The sequence below is a fragment of the Staurois parvus genome, unplaced genomic scaffold, assembly GCF_062004578.1.
Source record: "Staurois parvus isolate SC_StPar_1 unplaced genomic scaffold, SC_StPar_1.0 ptg000122l, whole genome shotgun sequence".
NCBI lineage: Eukaryota > Metazoa > Chordata > Amphibia > Anura > Ranidae > Staurois > Staurois parvus.
The window spans coordinates 6,589,722-6,609,078 of record NW_028317918.1 but is presented as its reverse complement, the minus strand read 5'-3'; the positions used below and the strand labels follow the sequence as shown (position 1 = coordinate 6,609,078).

At 42.8% G+C, this 19,357-nt stretch overlaps 1 protein-coding gene across 2 annotated transcripts in view; it reads left to right on the top strand.

Moving 5' to 3' along the window:
• Positions 1–19,134, top strand: part of MFSD8 (major facilitator superfamily domain containing 8) — a 35,717-nt gene extending 16,583 nt beyond the window's left edge. For both annotated transcript variants that reach the window (XM_089672191.1, XM_089672192.1), the window contains exons 11-13: positions 11,974–12,077; positions 12,376–12,611; positions 13,873–19,134. In XM_089672191.1, the coding sequence (XP_089528317.1) occupies positions 11,974–12,077; positions 12,376–12,611; positions 13,873–14,073 (541 nt within the window). In that variant the 3' untranslated portion in view covers positions 14,074–19,134. The remainder of the gene's footprint in view (positions 1–11,973; positions 12,078–12,375; positions 12,612–13,872) is intronic.
• Positions 19,135–19,357: the final 223 nt, after the last annotated feature.

The following is a 19,357-nucleotide window of genomic DNA, read 5'->3' as shown; positions in this document are numbered from 1 at the left end:
TGGATGCCATTGTTGAAAAGGGATACAGGTTTTCGAACAAATGCTAGTTGTTTCATACTCATAGTTAACCACTTGCCCTCCTGAGGATTTACCCCCCTTCCTGACCAGGCCTCTTTTTGCTACTCGGCGCTGCACTAATTTAACTGATAATTGTGCGGTCATGCAATCCTGCACCCAAACGAACTTTAAGTCCTTTTTTACACACAAATAGAGCTTTCTTTCGGTGGTATTTGATCACCTGTGCGCTTTTTATTTTTCACGCTATAAACAAAAAAAGACCAAAAATTTTCTTGTTCAAACATTTTATTAATTTTGAAACATAGGGGGGAAGGCATAGACAATTGGCATTAGACATTGTACAGGCTGTGAAATACAGAGAAAAATGTACACAGCAGACATGTCTTTAAACAAATAGGGAGAGAAAACGTCAAACAAAAAGCTTGTGACTCTAGGCATACAGAGATTATTTTAGGAAAAGGTAACGATGTGCTAAAGAGAGTTCGTTCATTGGGGTTAGAGACTCTCCAGAGATACTTAAGGGGTTGGGGAGAGGCCGAGGGGGACCAAGGAAGAGTGGAGGGGGGGAGGAAGGTGGCGGGAATGACTCCAGGACCAGTGAGAAAGAATATACATAATATGTGAGACCGGTTAGAAGTGGTACCAGCATTGTGTAGGAAAAAAATTTTTTTAATCTAATTTGGATCAAGGAAGAAGGAGGGATTCGTCAAAGTTTTGCGGAAGGAAATTTTCGACCCAGGGAGTCCAGACATTCAAGAACTTAGGAATTGTATCAAGAATTGTGGCTTCAACTTTTGCGTGTATCATAGCTTGTGTTACTCTGGTTTTAACAGCAGCAGTGCTTAAGGCGGGGGCTTTCCAAGATTTCGCTATGACCTGCTTGGCTGCTGTGGTAACTTGCATGATAAGGTTGAATTGTGACGACGTCACATTGGGAGGGCGTAGGTTGAGAAGAGCTGTTGTCGGGGTGGGTTGGAGTATGTTTGTACTAAGTCTGGATATCATAGTGAAGACATCCGTCCAAAAAGACTTGGCTACCGGGCAATCCCACCAGATGTGGTAGTATGTTCCCGGGTCTACACAGCCTCTAAAACAGTTGGGGGAGTAGCTAGGAGTATATTTGGCGATTCTCGCTGGAACCATGTACCAGCGGGTCAAAACTTTATAGTTGGTTTCCAAGGCCGTAACGTTCTGTGAAGATGATTTCGTATTGGCCCATATGTAATCCCAGTCAGATTGAGTTAAATGCCTATCCAAGTCTGTTTCCCACCTACAGGTATATGAAGGGAAGGGTGCGGTGGCCGAAGTTGTAATGAGGGAGTATAGATAGGAAATGAGGCCGCGCCTATGGAGGTCTTTATAACAAACACGTTCAAAGGGAGACATGGTATTAGTTTGGTTGGGTATTTTAGTATAGGGGGCATAAAAGTGTTGCAGCTGTAGATTCTGGAATATTTCAGAGGCCGGGAGGCTATACGCCTCCTGTAGTGAGGCGAAGGATTTGAATTTATTTCTCTGCAAGAAGTGATGAGTGCAGAGTAGGTTAGCTGAGGTCCATAATTTAAATGAGAGTGACGAAGAGCAGGCCGGGGGAAAAGCTGGATTCTTTAGATGTGAGAGTAACGGGTTATGCAAGGATTGGAGAAGGTAGCGAGTCCTGAATTTGTCCCATAATGATAGAAAGTGAGAGGTAATGGGGTTTGTTATTGAGCGGCGGTCACTTGGTCTGAGCCAAAGTAAGTTAGCCATAGAAAGGGGATCACAATCTATAGATTCAAGAGCAACCCACTGAGGTATTTCATAGGTCGCATGGTATTTTGGCAACTGAGCCAGGTGTGCTGCCTGATAATATTTACCAATGTTTGGTAGACCAAGACCTCCGTTAAGTTTGGAGCGATAAAAGGTGGAGCGGGGTACGCGGGGGCGGATAGTGCCCCACACATAGGATGAAATGCGACGCTGTAGAACGCTAAGATAGTGGGGAGGTACTGGGATTGGGAGAACTCTGAAAAGATACAAAATTTTTGGAAGTATTGACATCTTTATGACCGTTATTCTGCTAAGCCATGCGAGAGGTAAGGAGGACCACTTAGTCATAAGAGCGGTAAGATGTGTTAACATAAGAGTATAATTAGCTGTATAAAGGTCTGATAAAATAGGGGTTAGTTTGATTCCCAAGAAAGGAATATGATTCCGAGACCAGGGAAATGGAAGTATACGCTTCAAATGTGCCAGCTCCTTAGCGGGGAGGGAAATATTAAGTGCCGTGGATTTGTGGGGGTTTATTATAAGGCCAGAGAGTGCTCCGAACCTCTCGAGAAGCCGGAGGAGGGGAGGTGAGGAGGTCAAAGGAGAAGTGAGAAAAAGCAGAACGTCATCTGCAAAGAGGCATAATTTATAGTGGGAGCCACCTATTTCAAGTCCTCGGACATCCAGGTTAGCTCTGATTAGGAGGGCAAGTGGTTCTATGGCCAAAGCACAGAGTAAAGGGGAGAGAGGGCAACCTTGCCTTGTGCCCTGGGAGATTGGAAAGTGAGCAGATCTATGCCCCAGGTATCTAATGCTAGCCGATGGCTCTCGGTACAAAGAGAAAACCCAGGTTAAAAAATGCGGGCCAAAACCCCAGCGGTTCAGAATGTAGCGTAAATAGGGCCATGAAACCGTGTCAAATGCCTTCCTTATGTCCAGGGACAGGAAACAGGTAGGAATATCACGGGATTTAGCAATATGCGCCAGAAGAGTTGCGCGTCTGACGTTGTCTCCGGCCTGCCGAGATGGAATGAATCCCACCTGGTCATTATCGATTAAGGAACCTATACACATATTAAGGCGTGTGGCAAGAATTTTGGCAAGTAGTTTAATGTCTATATTGAGGAGGGAGATCGGCCTGTAATTGGACCATTGCGTATCGTCTGAATTAGGTTTTGGAATCATTGAGATGGTAGCTTGTACTGATTCTGAATTAAAGGTATGGCCCAGAAGTATGGCGTTAAGAGCACTGGTAAGGATGGGCGTTAGAAGGTGGGCAAATTTTTTGTAATATGTGGCAGAAAACCCATCTGGCCCTGGACGTTTACGAAGCTTTAAATTATTAATTGCGCTTAAGGTTTCAGTTGGGGTGATGGGTTGTTCTAAAGCTGCTAGGTGGTGCTCAGAGAGTGTCGGGAAGGAGATGGGCGCCAGGAGAGCATCAGCCTGGGTGAGGTCAAAGGGTGTGGAGAAAGAGTAGAGTCGTGAGAGATGCTTGTGAAAGGTTTGCAGGATGCGTTCCGGGTTATTGGTGAGGTTGCCAGAAGAGGTACGTATTCGAATAGGTCTAGTTATCTGGTCAAGCCTACGAAGCGAAAGGGCTAGAAAGGTGTTGGGTTTATTTGCTTTTGTATAATATTTGTGTCTGGCTGTTCGGAGTGAGAGCTCCGCCTGGTCCGTGAGGAATAGGTCCAGAGCTAATCGGGCTCGCTCAAGAGCTTCACTGTTGGCTGGTGTAGGGGTTGCTTGGAAGGCTTGATGGGATTGGTTGTACGTTCGCTCAAGGGAGAGGCGCCTCTGTCGTTTCGCTTTATTTAAGTAGGATGCTTTACTAATGCAAAATCCCCGTAGGACTGGTTTATGTGCTTCCCAGAGAAGGAGAGTGGATATATCGGGTGTTTGATTGAAAGTTAAATAATCTTTGAGAGCTGTCTCAATTTCTTGGCAGTGAGAAGGATTCGCTAATAGATTGTCATTAATGATCCAGGAGGGGTCAGACGGGTATGGGGCTAGGGAGGTCATGGAGGTGAATACAGCGCTATGGACTGACCAGGGGATAGGAAGTATGTCAGAGGCCAGGAGCCGGGATGAAGAGCCAGCGGTTACGAAAATGTGATCTATCCTAGAGAAGGACTTATGAGGGTGTGAATAAAAAGTGTATTGACGCTTAGTTGGATTAAGTTCCCTCCAGGTGTCTATCATGGAATGAAGGTGCAATGCGGCTTGGAAAGAGTGCTTAGAAGTAGGGAGGTGGGCAGGTTGGGGAGATTTGTCAAGAAAAGGATATAAAGTACAGTTAGAATCTCCGCAGACAAGCAAAGTACCTTGCGTATGATGGTCTATAACCGTTAGTAGGTGGGAAAGAAATGGTATGGGCCTTTGATATGTGGCTATGGTTACGTCTACATCTAGGAGTTGCCCTATTAGTAGGAGGTAACGGCCTTCAGGATCCTTAACTTCATTGCTTAGCGTAAAGGGGGTTGTACGATGGAAGGCGATGAGTACTCCCCTGCATTTTGCTGTGGCAGAGGCTGTGTAGACCTGCGGGTAACGGGGGCCAAAAAACTTGGGGGTAGAGTTAGGGGTGTAGTGCGTTTCTTGCAGGCAAACTACATGGGCTTTAAGTGATGCAAAGGAGCGGAAGGCTTTGTTGCGTTTCTGTGGCGTGTTGAGGCCCTGAACCTTCAGGGTGAGAATGTTTAATGGGCCCATAAAGAGCGTGTATGGTGCATCAGTTGAGAGAGTATTATCAGACATGTACAAGGCTGGGAACCACTATGTAAGATAGTCTGAGTGTATAAGAAACTAAATGGGGTCATGGAGTCATATGAGGTGAAAAGTAAGGGGATAAGATAAGGGATAGAGACCAGGGAGAGGTGGTGCGGGGCCATGCCAGGCCCAAGTGGCGGTCCCCAGAACCACCTAAAAACAGGGTGGTTCGGGGAGCTGTAGTAGCCCAAGCGCTATTAAATAAGCAATAGCGCAGGGGCTAAAGGGGAGTGTGCAGGTGTGCGGACCGTGGGGATGATAGAGGTTTGTAAAAAAGAGGGAAAAAAAAATGCATGATAAGGAGATCCCGGAAAAGAATAGACAAATCAGTTCTCAAGCAGCTAAAGAGGTCCCGAGCTCAGGCGGCTTCTAGCGCGAAAACTGAACAACAAGAATGAGAAGTATCCTTCTAGGCCGCCGGAGCTGAGGCCCCCATAAACAATCTAAGACACAATTAAGGGGTAGTGATGTCAACAGTAACTTTCAATGAGCAACAGGCTCCAAGGGATACAGGGGAGGCAAAGAGATAACTTAACCATCAACATGCAAGAAAAACCCCCCGATAAGAATTTTTCTCCAAAACAAAAGGCAGCCTTCAAAAAAGAAAGAAACTAGAGGGCCAACAGGCCCCGATGGCTAGTATGAGGTTACACAACGTCTGCATTGAAGCGCGAAACAGGAAAAATAGGAACCATAGGTGGTAACCTTGCCGCTGATCTAGCGGTGATTGGTCCAAAACGGGTGTCAAGAAAAGAGGTGAAGGATGCAGTTCAATGCATGGTATCCTGTGGGGGTGGGCCCGGTGATGAGAAGCGCCCACGTTTGTGGACACTGAGTTGACCATCGGCCGAGCGTGGAGGATAGTATTTCCGTGGTGAGCAGGATGTAGATCTGCGTTTGGTGCCTTCTGACTGGCTCGAGGGGGAATGTAGTTGGAGGTTCTGTAGGGTATCCAGCAGGTCTTCAGGGGTTTTGCAAGAGTAGTCCCGGGTTTGATAACGGAAACGTACTGCGAAGGGGAAGCTCCATTTATATGGTATCGCATGATGTTGAAGCGCTTGCAGATGCGGTTTCATGGCTCTACGTTTAGCGATGGTTGTTGGGCAGAGATCCTGGAACAACTGGTAGGTGTGGCCTTGGAAGTGTGGCCTTGGGCCTTGGATTCCATGTTGCGGGCTGCCTGCAGGAGTTGCTCTTTAGTACGAAAGAAATGGAGCTTGGCTATGATATCGCGTGGTGGGCCATCAGGGCGCCGCGGGGTTAATGCCCTGTGGACCCTGTCCATTTCCAAACGGTCCATTGGAATGGATGGGGCGAGCTCCTGAAACAGCGCTGTTACAGTAGACTGGACATCGACAATCGACTCAGGGAGGCCACGGATACGCAGGTTTGAACGCCTTGCCCGATTTTCAAAGTCCTCAAGGCATGCTAGTAACGTTGTGTTTTCATCACGCAAGAGGTCGAGCTCGTCCGCATGTGTCTGAAGTGAGGCGTCGATATCGTCTACTTTCTGTTCCAGGGCCGCCGTGCGTTGTCCTAGTTCACGGATCTCTCTGGTCAGTGTAGCGGTGATGCGGTCGGAGGTTTGTTTCAGGGCTTTATGCAGCATCTTTTCAAATCGTGCTAGGAGATCAGGGGGTGTAAGGTCAGGTGTCGGGGCGTATGTAGGGGTGTCTGGATCAACATCTGACTCGCCCTCGGATGCGCTGGGGTTGCCAGGCAGTGTGTCCCTCAGAGCTGCAAAGGATCCTGCAGCCTGCTTGCTGCTTTGTGATGCAGCTCTGGCCAGTTTGGATGAGGCCCTTGCTAATGCCTCCTTAATGGGCTTCTGCTGTGGTGGAGCCTGGTGGCGGGGTGCCCCTTTCACCATGGTGCTGTCAGGTGAGTGTGCCCCCTCAGATTGTGGCCCCCCCTGGTCTGTGCGCGGTTATGTGATTTGCCTCGTTGTGGGCGGGTCTCCGTGCGGCCTATAGGGGGGACGGAGCGGCGGCTCCTTATATATATGCCGCCGATCGTCGGCCGTGTTTACCGTGCTGGATCGGATGTGGGGGGTGTCACAGTGGAGGTGGGTACCTCAGAAGGTACCGTGTCGGCCGGGATCCGTGGGCGGATTGCCTCTACATCCGACGGGGAGACGGAGATCTAGCTCTCCATAAAAAAGACCAAAAATTTTGAAGAAAAACGATGTTTTTTACTTTCAGCTATAAAAAATATATAGTAAACTCAAAGTTAGTTATAAATTTAGGCCAAAATGTATTCTGCTACATGTTTTTGGTTAAAAAAATCCCAATAAGTGTATATTGATTGCTTTGTGTGAAAGATAAAGCGTCTACAAAATATGGTATAGATAATGGAATTTACACAGCTTTTACTTTCTGACTGCCCATCACATTTCTTGAGGTGCTAAAAAACCAGGATAGTACAAACACCCTCAAATGACCCCTTTTCAGAAAGTAGACACCCTAAGCTATCTGCTGAGAGGCATATTGAGTCCATGGAAGATTTATTTTTTTTCCGCAAGTTTCTGGAAAAGGACAAAAACATTTTTTTGTTTACACGAAGTTGTCATTTAAATGATTTATTTCTCGCACAAGCCATGGGTATATGTGGAATTACACCCCAAAATATATTCTGCTACTTCTACCAAGTATGGAGATACTATGTGTGTGAGACTTTTTGGGAGCCCAGCCACATACAGGAGCCTGAATTGCAATGACCACTTTGAAAGCCTGAAGGTGCGTAACTTCTTAATTTCACTTCCTCACTACCTATCACAGTTTCGAAGACCCTGACATGCCAGGATAGCACCAAACCCCCCCAAATGACCCCTTTCTGTAAAGTAGACACCCCAAGGAATTTAAAAAGAGGCATGATGAGTATTTTGCAGATCTCATTTTTTCTCACAATGTTTTGAAATATAAAAAAAGAATAGAAAAAATGTTTTTGTTTTTTTTCTTCATTTTCCAAAAACTTGCGGCAACAAATGAGATCTGCAAAATACTTACCGTGCTTTTTATCAAATTCCTTGGGGTGTCTACTTTCCAAAAAGGGGTCATTTGGGGGTGTTAGGTGCTATCCTAGCATTTCAGGGCCTCCGAAACTGTGATAGGTAGTCTGGAAGTGTAATGAGGAAATAAAGCCCTTTAAAAGCCTGAAGGTGCTTATTGGATTTTGGGGTCCTGTACTTGGCTAAACTGCCAAAACGTCTCTCACATGTGGTACCCCCATACTTGGGAGAAGTAGCAGAATGTATTTTGGGGAGTAATTCCACATATACCCATGGCATGTGTGAGCAGTAAATAATTAAAGTGACAATTTTTTGTCATTTTCCAAAAACTTGTGGTAAAAAAATAAATTCTTCTATTGATTCAACATGCCACTCAGCAAAAAGTTTGGGGTGTCTACTTTACAAAAAGGGGTCGTTTTGGGGGGTGGGGGCATTTTATGCCCAGCATTAGACGTTTATGCCACACATCACTCACTCTTCTAACCACCTGAAGACCAAGCCTTTTCTGACACTTTGGGGTTTATTTACTAAAGCTGGAGAGTCCAAAATCAGACTCCCTTCTGCAGAGAAACCAATCAGCTGCTAACCTCAGCTTGTTCAATGAAGCTTTAGCAATGAAACCTGGAAGCTGATTGGTTTCTATGCAGAAGTGAGTCTGATTTTGCACTCTCCAGCTTTAGTAAATGAACCCCTTTTTGTTCACATGAAAAAAATCTGTATTTTTTGGTAGGAAATTAATTTAAACCCCCAAACATTATATATTTTTTTAAAGCAGATACCCTAGTGAATAAAATGGCGGGTACTACAATTTTTCATGGCACATAGTACTCGCGCAGCAATTTTTCAAAAGCAAATTAAAAAAAAAAATACACTTTTTTTACTTTTAATGCACAAAAACACAATATATTGGCCAATTATTTGGTAAAATATAAAAGATAATGGTAAGCTGAGTATATAGATACCAAACATGATATGCTTTAAAACTGCTCATGACCCATGCAATGGCGACAAACTGCAGACATTTTTAATATCCATAGGCAACGCTTTAAAAGCCTTTAAAAGCTACCATTTTAGATTTACAGAGGAGACCTAGTGTTAGAATTACTGCCCTTGATCTGACGTTCACAGCAATACCTCACATACATGGTGCAACCGCTGTTTACATACACAGGCACAGGGTCAAGGCTTGTGCACATTGTACCTTTCATTTTTTTTTTTTTTATATCACTTTTAATGCTATAACAGGGAATGCAAATATCCCCTATAACTTCAATGGACATTGTCATATATTCTTTTTTGAGAAATCTGGGGTCTATCAGACTCTGAATATCTCCTCTGCCCTTACATTATCTAGTCAAACCAAAATCGGTGTGATCAGATGCTTTCCCAATTTACAAATGGCGCTGTTTATATCCTGCGAAACTGAAGTGATGAAATGCTTGTAGCTTCCGAATTCTTAGACTATAGAGATGATTGGCACCACTCTGGTCTCCCATCAGCTCTATGGTCAGCTGGCAGAAACACCGGCTGCATTCTCAGGTTCCGCCGATGGCACGAAACTGCCCGAGAAGGCTGTGGAAGGCAGCGGGGGAGGGGGGGCATCATCTCCCGCTGCTTGTAAAAGCAATCCTGCAGCTAATTAGCCACTAGGTTTGCTTTTACATGAAAGCCGATCGCCGGCTGAAACAAACGATACTAGGAGTCCAGTGATGTACCAGGACATTGCTGATCCTTGTTGGTTATATATACTATGTCCTTTTTTTTTTTTTTTGTATGCAGCCTATGGACTGAATGAGAAAATGAGAAGAAATCTCTGCCAGAAAAAGTGTGTGGTATGCCCACCATTAGAATATACCACCCTGCATCCACCCACTTCTAATGGTGGGCACACATTAAGTCACACTTTGCCACAAGCGCCAGTTCCAAGATTGAATAAATGTCTAAATAGTGGCACGCTTGAATAAAAATTGTCCACGTATAAGTGGTACCCCATATGGAAAAAGGATGACACCAAGTCCCAAACTATCTTGCCACTGCTCCCCATGTAGTCTGGGCATCCAGGGGGCTCCACGTGACTATCTTTTCCCTCGTAAATCCAAAACTTATAAGTATAGCCTGTTGCCCTCTCACAGGTCTTCTACATCTTGACCCCATATCTGGCACGCTTGCATAGGAGAAATTGTTTGAATGCAAGGCGGCCAGAAAAATTAATGAGGGACTCATCAACGCAGATGTTTTGCTGGGGAGTATAGACATCTGCAAATTTTTGGTTAAGGTGATTTACGAGGGGCTGAATTTTGTGGAGCCGGTCAAATTCAGGGTTACCCCGAGGGTGACAGAGTGTATTGTCATTGAAATGCATAAAACACATTATACTCTCATATCTATGCCTGGCCATGGCAGCAGAGAACATGGCATATGATGAATCGGGTCTGCGCACCAATACAACCGCAATTCATTTCTTTTAGTAATGCCCATGTTGAGGGTTAGGCCCAAAAAAAATGTAAATTCAAAAACCGTAATGGGTTGTAATGCGACTGGTCTGGCAAGGTTTGAATTTGGGTCGGCGGCAATAAATTGTTGTGCATATAAATTGCTTTGATCCACAATCAACGCATACAGATATTTTGTGAAAAACAGCTCCAAAAATCAAGGAGGTATGTGAAAGACCATGATGTACTAGACCGCTGGTACTCGCCAGTTCACCAAAAGGTAGAGCGGCACTAGTACTGGCCCTCTGCTGCATATGAGAGTCATCAAAATTTACCGGCAAGTGCTAACAGAGATCTGGCCTGATTCTGCGAACACTGCGGTTTTGTGTGCAATGTATCAAGTGACAGTGACCTACTGACACTGCACTTGCTGGGGGAGAAGGGGGGGGGGGTAAGTGTAGGGGCTAAACGCAGGTCCCGGGGCTGATCCCGCTAACGCTGCGTTTTTGGGGACGCTATACTAATGTGAACGCTGGTATAGTGCTGATCTGATCAAAGATATTGACCTGTTCAGACACTATACTAGCAATGGAGGTTTATTGTACATGAGCGTGCTCCTGGCAATCAAGGGGTTAAATGTGATGACTGGTGTACTGACAGGCAATCTGACGCTATCTGGGAGGGGCGTGAAAACCACAGGAGCGAGAATCATGTGTGTATATGTATATATATGTATCTATATATGTATGTATGTATGTGTGTGTATATATATATATATATATATATATATATATATATATGATTTTGCACACCCATGCCGCCCTGTAGCAGTATTTCTGCTATAGGGAGGTCACAGAAGTGGTTTGTGTTACGTCGCTGCGTTACTTTAACTGACAATTGCGCAGTCATGCAACACTGCACCCAAATTAAATTTACATCCTTTTTTTCCCACAAATTGAGCTTTCTTTCGGTGGTATTTGATCGCCTGTTCGGTTTTTTATTTTTTGCGCTATAAAAAAAAAGGCTGACAATTTTGAGAAAAAAAAACAATATTTTGGACTTTTTGCTATAAAACATGTCCAGTAAAAAAAGGTAAAAATCAAATTTAGTCATAAATTTCTGCCAAATTGTATTCTGCGACATGTCTTTGCTAAAAAAAAAAAAAAAAACAATACGTGTAAATTAATTGGTTTACATGAAAGTTATAGCATCTACAAGTGGCGGGAAAGATACTGGGATTTTTTTTTAAATTACACTAATAATGACGGCGATCAGCGACTTATGGCGGTGATCAGCAATTTATGACAGTGATCAGCGACTTATGGCGGGACTGCGGCGGACATTTTGACACTGGGGGGGAACTGACTTGGGGTCACTGACATCCCCAGTGACACCAATACTGTGATCAGTGCAAAAAAAACCACTGACACTGTACTAATGGCACTGAGGAGGAGGGGGTTAACTTTTTTATTAAATGAAAGGGTTAACTGTGTGAGGGGAGTGTTTTACTAGTGGGTGGGGGGTGTGTATTTCACAGGAACAGGCTGATCCCGAGAGGAGAGATAAAGTCTTCTCTCAGGTTCAGCGTGCTCTGAAATGACAGCAGAGCTGCAATGTAAACACTGCAGCTGTGCTATCTGTCAGTGATTACTGGTAATCGCCAGCACCCGGCGGCTAATGACCCGCCGGGATCCGGTCATGGACTCCCGCTGTCGCAATCTGTGGGACGGGCAGGGTGGGCACGCGCCTCACGTGCGCCCCCTACCTGTTTTGCAGAGTGCTGTTAAAAGACGGCGCTGTGAACACAGGTGCCGCCCTGCCACAGTAAAAACACTGCGGCGGGTCGGCAAGCGGTTAATAAAGTTTATTTTAAGCATTGTTTTTGCCTTTGTGTTTCTATTACTCACTTGTGTTCTCTGCTGTGTCATATATAAAATTAATCAGATCTATGGTTGTCATAAAAATGGTTTATTTCAGGTATCCTTCATTCTATTACAGGACTGGAGAGCGTGTTCTGCTTCTCGGTGGACTGGCTACTATTTGGGCATGCTTCTTTGTCTTGTTGCCTTGGGGAAACCAATACCCAAAGATACAGTGGGCAGGTTAGTATACCTGCCATATACCTAGTAATAATCTCATTTTAGAGTGAAGCTCTAAAGAAATGACACTACCTATTTCTACAAAGACTTCAGCATAGCACAGGGTGACAAAGAACAGTTGCCTTTTTTATAAATTAACTTTTAAAGTGTATCTGAATACCAAATATTTACTTACAGCTGATACTACAGAATACCTGCCTGACTATCTATAATGACTTGAACATTTAAACCAAGTTTTAGCCAAATGTGTAAATTGTCACTCTCCGCTTTTCTGATTTATGACTGCTGCCTTCTCTTGCAGACATTGATAACACAACCATTCATAACTCAAGCTCCTGGAGTTCAAGCTTTGTGATGTCCAGCAATCACACTGTAGAGCCAACTGGATGTCCCGCAGCTCAGTCATGGTGCTTTTATACGCCTGTCATCCACCTTGCACAATATCTTACATCTGATATTTTGCTTGGTCTGGGCTATCCAGTCTGTAATGTCATGACTTACACCTTATACTCAAAAATCCTAGGCCCCAAACCTCAGGTAAGTCTATAAATATTCCAAATGATGATTTAATTCAGAATGAATTTTAACATTGTCTGTCTGAATATATGAACGTTATTTAAAATAGAACTGAAAGGCTTTCATTCCTACGTAAGTCTGTTGCCTTTTAAGGGAGATGTTGTGGTCATCCTCCTTAGTGAGAGTTAAAAATATTTAAAGGTTTTTACTATTGATGTCTTAATCCATGAGTGTATCCCTTTCATGGTTTTTTTAATTGTTGACTATGTATATTGTCACCATAAATGAAAAGTAAAAATAAATAAAGACTTTTATTTTTAATAATTTCTTACAGATACTTATATAGTGCTGTCAATTTATGCAGTGCTTTTCATATATATTGTACATTCACATCAATCCCTAACCCTCAAGGAGCTTACAATCTAAGGTCCCTAAAGACATCCATTTTTTTCAGGCTGCTGTATTCCACTAAATAATTTATATAAAACATTAGTAATTGTATTGTAGCAGACTGACAGGTTCTTTTATATCATTAAAGTATAACTAAAGGCATAACCTTTTTTTTTTTCAGTTTTACTGTGGATTGATTAGAACACGGCAGTCTTTATTGTTGTCTCTGCGCCCGTTAAGGAGATTCACCCTCTCTATTTGTCCTGTATACCATTATCATTGAAAGTGAAAGAAAATCCCAAATTTTAGGTTGTCCACAGAAAAGTAATAGGGGGGAAATTTTCCAACAGGAACACTAGTTCTGGTGACCAGGAGGTTCCTAAGAAATGCCCTTAATTTTCAGGGATTTCCTCTCATTTCCTATTTGGCTATGTGACAGGAAGTGAAGGGAGATATCGGCAATGGAACACAGATGGCAAAAAAAAAATCTGACGGGTTATAACCTTCCCTTACTCTATCCAAAATGAATTAAATAAAAAATAAAATTTTGCCCATAGTTCTACTTTAAGTATTTAAAAAAAAATGTATGTAAAGCCTTCTTTCTAAAAACATTAAACATTTTTAGTCTGTTTCATAAAACTTCTCTTTTTTCTGTACTACTGTCATGTCCTTTTAATTCCAATTCTGATCAGCTTTAGAGCTTTTGTAGCAGTGCAAAGAGTAGTTATATGCTGTAGCTTGATCAGCGTTGGTGGTCTGACATAAATTATTGTGGTTTACAGCTTACTATTTCCAAATTCCTTCTTTCTGAAGTGTCTGTTGACATGCTGTTCTAAGCTGAGGTTTGAATATAACCAAGATTCCTGTTCTAAAATATTTTTCTCTTTTTTAGGGGTTATATATGGGCTGGCTGACTGCAGCTGGCAGTGCAGCTCGGACCTTAGGACCAGTGTTTGTCAGCGAGACCTACACACACCTTGGACCTCGATGGACCTTCAGTATAATTTGTGGAATAGTGGCAATATCTCTGCTACACTTGATAGCAGTTTATAAAAGACTTATTGCTTTTTCTGTTCGATACAGGAAAATATAGCAGTAATTAGCTGAGTCAGCAGTAAAGAATTGTTAACATGCACTACACTGGATTTAAAACTATTGTTTAAAAGCAGTTCATCTTTACAAAAAAAAAAAAAACGCAGACTACCAGGAATTTGGTATTTTGAGAAGTAGCATAACATCTGCATACCTGGCATTACAGAAAATGCTGAAGGCCAGGTTCCAATTGTCTTGACTGCCTTAAAACTGTTCTTTAGGATGATGAATTCTCTGCTGCTGTTACTGTGGAAAGGGCAGCCCTGCATCACTTCTGGGGCACCATGCAGGCCTCACCTTGTACGTGTTCTCCACTTTAAGTGATGTTAAAGTCAGTGGCGTCCCTAGGTGGGTGCCGGGGGGTGTGTGCCGGACCGGGTGACACCTATCTCACGGGGATCGGATCTGCGGTAATACGTGGTGTCACCCCCTCCAGAGATGGGCGGTCCCTGTCGTGCACACACAGCCTGGCTCTTCCCCTCCATGTGTCCCTGTTGCACCCCCTGGAGTCCGATCCATTATGCTCCCCAATCCGCAGATCCGATCCTTCTTGCGGAAATCGTCAGCTTGCAACCTATACGAGGTTAAATGATCTTGCAACACCGGTCCGGGAGGTGCAATGGGGACACAGGGAGGGGAAGAGCCAGGCTGTGTGTGCACGACAGGGACCGCCCACCTCTGGAGGGGTGACACCACGTGTTACTGCACTACGTGACACCAACCCTAGGGACGCCCCTGGTTTAAGTCAAACATTTTTTTTTTTCTTAAATCAGATAAACGTAAAATAACTTGCATGTATCTTAATATACATTTTTATTTCCTTCTCTGAGGATTTCCCACCGCTGTATTCCAGCTTACCCTGTGCCCCTGTGCTACCGGGACCTATGGAGTCCTGTGCGACTCTCTCTACAGCATTCACACCAACACTCGGTACTGCACTTCTATGTTCAGCCATTCAGAACACCGCACACACGGTCAGTGTGAGAGGGACACAGAGAAAAAGCCATGCCTCTCTGTTTTTTTTTATTGTAATTTTTCAGTTACTTTGCGGCAAAGCAAGGAAGCAGAAACCCCTGTAGTAAAATAATGTGCTTTTATTCAACATGAATGCAGCAGATACAAGCTACTTAAAATTTGTAGGTAAACAATAAAAGACATACAGAATACTGGAGATATGCATAAAACACTCATGCACATGATTGTCAGGTGATGTTCTAAGAAGAGGATTTTTACTTTTGCACACATTTATGGGCTTGGGATGCTGAGATGGCTATTATTGATTGATTTTGTTGGTTACGCAATTGTTGAGTGTATGCATTTTGAATAGTGAAGAGTTGTTCTTTGTTAAATTTGATAAGTATGTTGAGATTTGAACGATGGCTATAGAGGTTATTGTATATAGGACTCAATATTTATTGGTGTTTTATTCCTAGTTTGCACAACTGTCTCTGGAATTTTCCTCTGTGGCCTAGTCCACATCATTCCTGGGAATTTCACCTCTGTGGCAGGTCCTTGGACTTTGTGTCTATTTATAGCCCATCGTCTGTTATCCAAGTGCTGAATCAGAAGGTGCAGTGCTTCAGTTACATTTTCTTTTGTCCCAAAGATCATTGATGTAGTGAAAAACAGCGACTTTCAAATTCAGGGTACTTAAAGCGGAGCTCCACCCAAAAGGGGAAGTTCTGCTTTAAGGACTGGTCCCCCACTCCCCATTAAGAATTGGTACCTTTGTGGAGCGGGGGGGGGGGGGGTATGGGGTTTATACCCGAAATTGACAGGTACCTGCTCCCACTTCCACTGCGATCTCCAGAAGCGGAAGTTGTGTCGTCAACAACCCCCCCCCTAGTCTTCTGGGAAACCTGATCAGTCGCGGAAGACTACGGGACCATTCAGAAAGAGGAGCGCTACTCGAGCATGCGCAGTGGACTCCTGGCTATGAGGCCACAAGCTCTGCAGGGTGCCCACATCGAGGGACAGGTAAGTGTCCTTCTTTTTTTAAAGTCAGCACCTACAGTTTTTGTAGCTGCTGACTTTATTTTTTTTATTTTCACTGGAACGTCACGTAAACCTAGGGCAGGGGTCTCCAAACTATGGTCCTGCAGGTGTTGAGGAACTGCAAGTCCCATGAGGCCTTCCAAGACTCTGACAGCCACAGGCAAGACTCATACTTATAGTACTTCAGCAGCTGGAGGGCCATAGTTTGGAGACCCTTGATCTAGGGTACTCAGTAAGTGACAAATCATTAGGGAATAAATGTATTTATTTGGGTTTATTTTATTTGAAAATAACTTTTTTAATAGGGATGCACTGAAATTTAGGCGGCCGAACCCTCGCCGCCCAGTGGTTCTCATCCTGAGAACCCATCCAATGATCCTGGTGCTGGGCATAGAGATCTGTGAAGGATCTCACTCTCATCTCTGTGCCCTTGGAGGACCGGAGCGACATCATTTTGTCACTTCCGGTTTCGGCTGTATGTAAACCAGGCCATTCTTTCTTTAAAGCACTAGATCAATGCTTTTTTTTTTTTTAATCTAATGCTTTACATTGTACAGGAGAGATGTGGGGTCTTATTGACCCCAGATCTTTCCAAAAAGAGGACCTGTCACTGCTGTCAATTTTAAAGGGACAGTGTAAAAAAAAAATGGTGTAAACGGTTCAAACCACACATGTGAGGTATCGCCACGAACATCAGAGCAAGAGCAATAATTCTAGCACTAGACATCCTCTGTAATTTTAAACTGGTAACCTGTAGAAATTTTTAAAGCGTCACCCATGGAGACTTTCAAGTACTGTAGTTTGGTGCCATTCCACGAGCTTGCACAATTTTAAAGCATGACATGTTTTGGTATCCATTTACTCAGCATAACATCATCTTTTATATTTTACAAAAAAATTGGGGTATATTTTTTTTTTGCTTTTTTTTATTCATTAAAGTGTATTCTTTTTCAAAAACATTACGTTTGAAAAATATATACATTTTTAAATACTGTCCATTTTGGTTTCCGGTCAAGTGCATCCTGAATTTTCTGTTTCGATTTCGGCACCAGAATTTTCATTTTGGTGCACAACTAATTTTTAAGGTGTGTTACAGCATGATATTTTTCCGCCTCCTTTGCAGTTTTCTCAGTGGTGGTGATCATATCAGGTACAGCTGACTTCAGTGGAGTTGTTACTTTGTTTAGGCCTCTGTAATTCAGAGTCATTCTAACTGTCCCATTCGGTTTCTTTACTGGAAACACTGGACCCAAAGAAAGGACTTACAGCAGGTCTATGGATCTTTACTCTCAATAGTTTTTGAATAGCCTCTCCAATTTCTTTGTGGCCTTCTGGAAGCCTGTACTGCTTGAGAGACTGGCTTTTCCCTGGGACAGGAATGTGGACGGGGCCAAGTTCCCATGCCATCTGACCACAGCTTTCACTGCCCTTACCAGATACTCTTTGTCAGGGTACATTAGAGGTGATTTATTCTTCCAAAGCAAATACACTTTTGCACACTGGTACTGACTAGTATTCCAATGTTTCTCTTCTATTAATCACTGAGCTAATGTAACCCTAGCACTGATGGAGAGGGGCAGGGGAAGGTCAAACTGGGATGCTGTGCAGGCAGTTGACCTCCTCCTCATCAACTGAGGATGTCATTGGTTGTCAGGACGCTGGTGCCTAGAAGGCCATAATGGTGCAAAATGAAAACCTATGGCTTTGTGTAACTAAAAGGCAGGCTTGTTCCACCCGCTGGCTTGAATAGTTTTAGGCAATTTTTGGACATTTTCCCAAGGCACCCCTGAAAAAAAACCTCAAGGCACTCCAGGCTGCCTGGGCACCCTGGTTGAGAAAGGCTGGAATAGATGACCAAAAACCTATATGGAACAGAGAAAAGCTGTGTCACCCAGTACAGACAGTACATAAGGCAAGAGAGAACACAAATGCCACTGAATAGTGAAGTGCTTTTTCCAGAACACTGGAATGTGGCAGTAGTCATGGTGTTGTGCAATTCATTTTTGACAGTGTTATAAGAAAAATAAATCTCTTGGCTGCTGTTATAGCTTCCATTTCCCTATTTCATTAAAGCATTATTTGCTTGAGTTAAAGCGGTATTAAACCCAGAACCAAAAATTAACTGTATTGTAGCTTTTCAATCATTAGATGTGATGGCTGCATTTGTTTTCTTTTAGGCTTTTTTTTTTACTTTTCACCTGGTGATCTGACCAGTAACACACCCCATGTATTAGACTGCCTAAACTCATGATGGAGCACAAGGGGCACATTTGTACAGCAGCATTGTCAGTCTGGGTGGAGGGAAGTATTAGAGGTACTAGCAAATTTAAATTCATTAACAAATTGTAGCCAAACTCCAGCTAAAACCTTATAATCAGTTACAGCAGTGTTTTCCTTTTGGTATAGAGGTTTTACATAAATAAAACTAATCACTGTTAGCACCCCTGCCAGTGTTGAATGGTTTGTCTTATCCCTGTAACTGATACATCTTGCAGGCGAGTGTGTTCTTTTGAAAAACAATAGACTTACTGGCCAGATCACCAGGTGAAAAATAGAAGCCTAAAAAATAAAAGTAATGCAGCCACCACATCGAAGAATTTGTAAGCTGCAATATAGGTTTGCTTTTGGGTTTAATACCGCTTTAAGTGGCTTAACCCTTTCATAACCTGAGTTAATTGAAGCCTAGATGCCCAGGCTAAATTTAGCAGCAATAGAATTCATGTAACGGTGACTAAATTTCCCTGCCTAAATCATTTTTCATTTTTTAAAGACTTATAACAGACTTTTATTTGGTACTGCTTTAATAAACGCCATGTTTACATGTTTTTATTAAAGGCTCACATCATGAACAATATTTAAAAAATAAATATATTATAGAAATAATATGAAATTTTATTTTACATAAGTGTGAATGAAGGCTAAATAGTCACTGTGTAGATACTCACTCTTCTAAATCGGAAGTGATTTTCCCTTGCTTTTGTGTTATCAAGTGACAATGTCCCTAATTTATTAAAACTGAATTTAATAAAAAAATTAAGAAATAAAGAAGATAATTATTTTTTCCATATTTACTAGTCTTTTGAAACATTATTGTTGGTTAAAGTAGAATGAATATTTCTTTATAACACCATAGACGGTGAGATAAATGTCTCACCATAAAATAAAAAATGTAATTGTTTATACAGATTCATTGCAACATAGAATAGCCAAATGGTGTTTTTTTTGTTTGTTTTGCCTTTTTTTTTTTTTTTTTATGCGGGTGGAGAAACAATGTAAAGTAAGTTTAATTT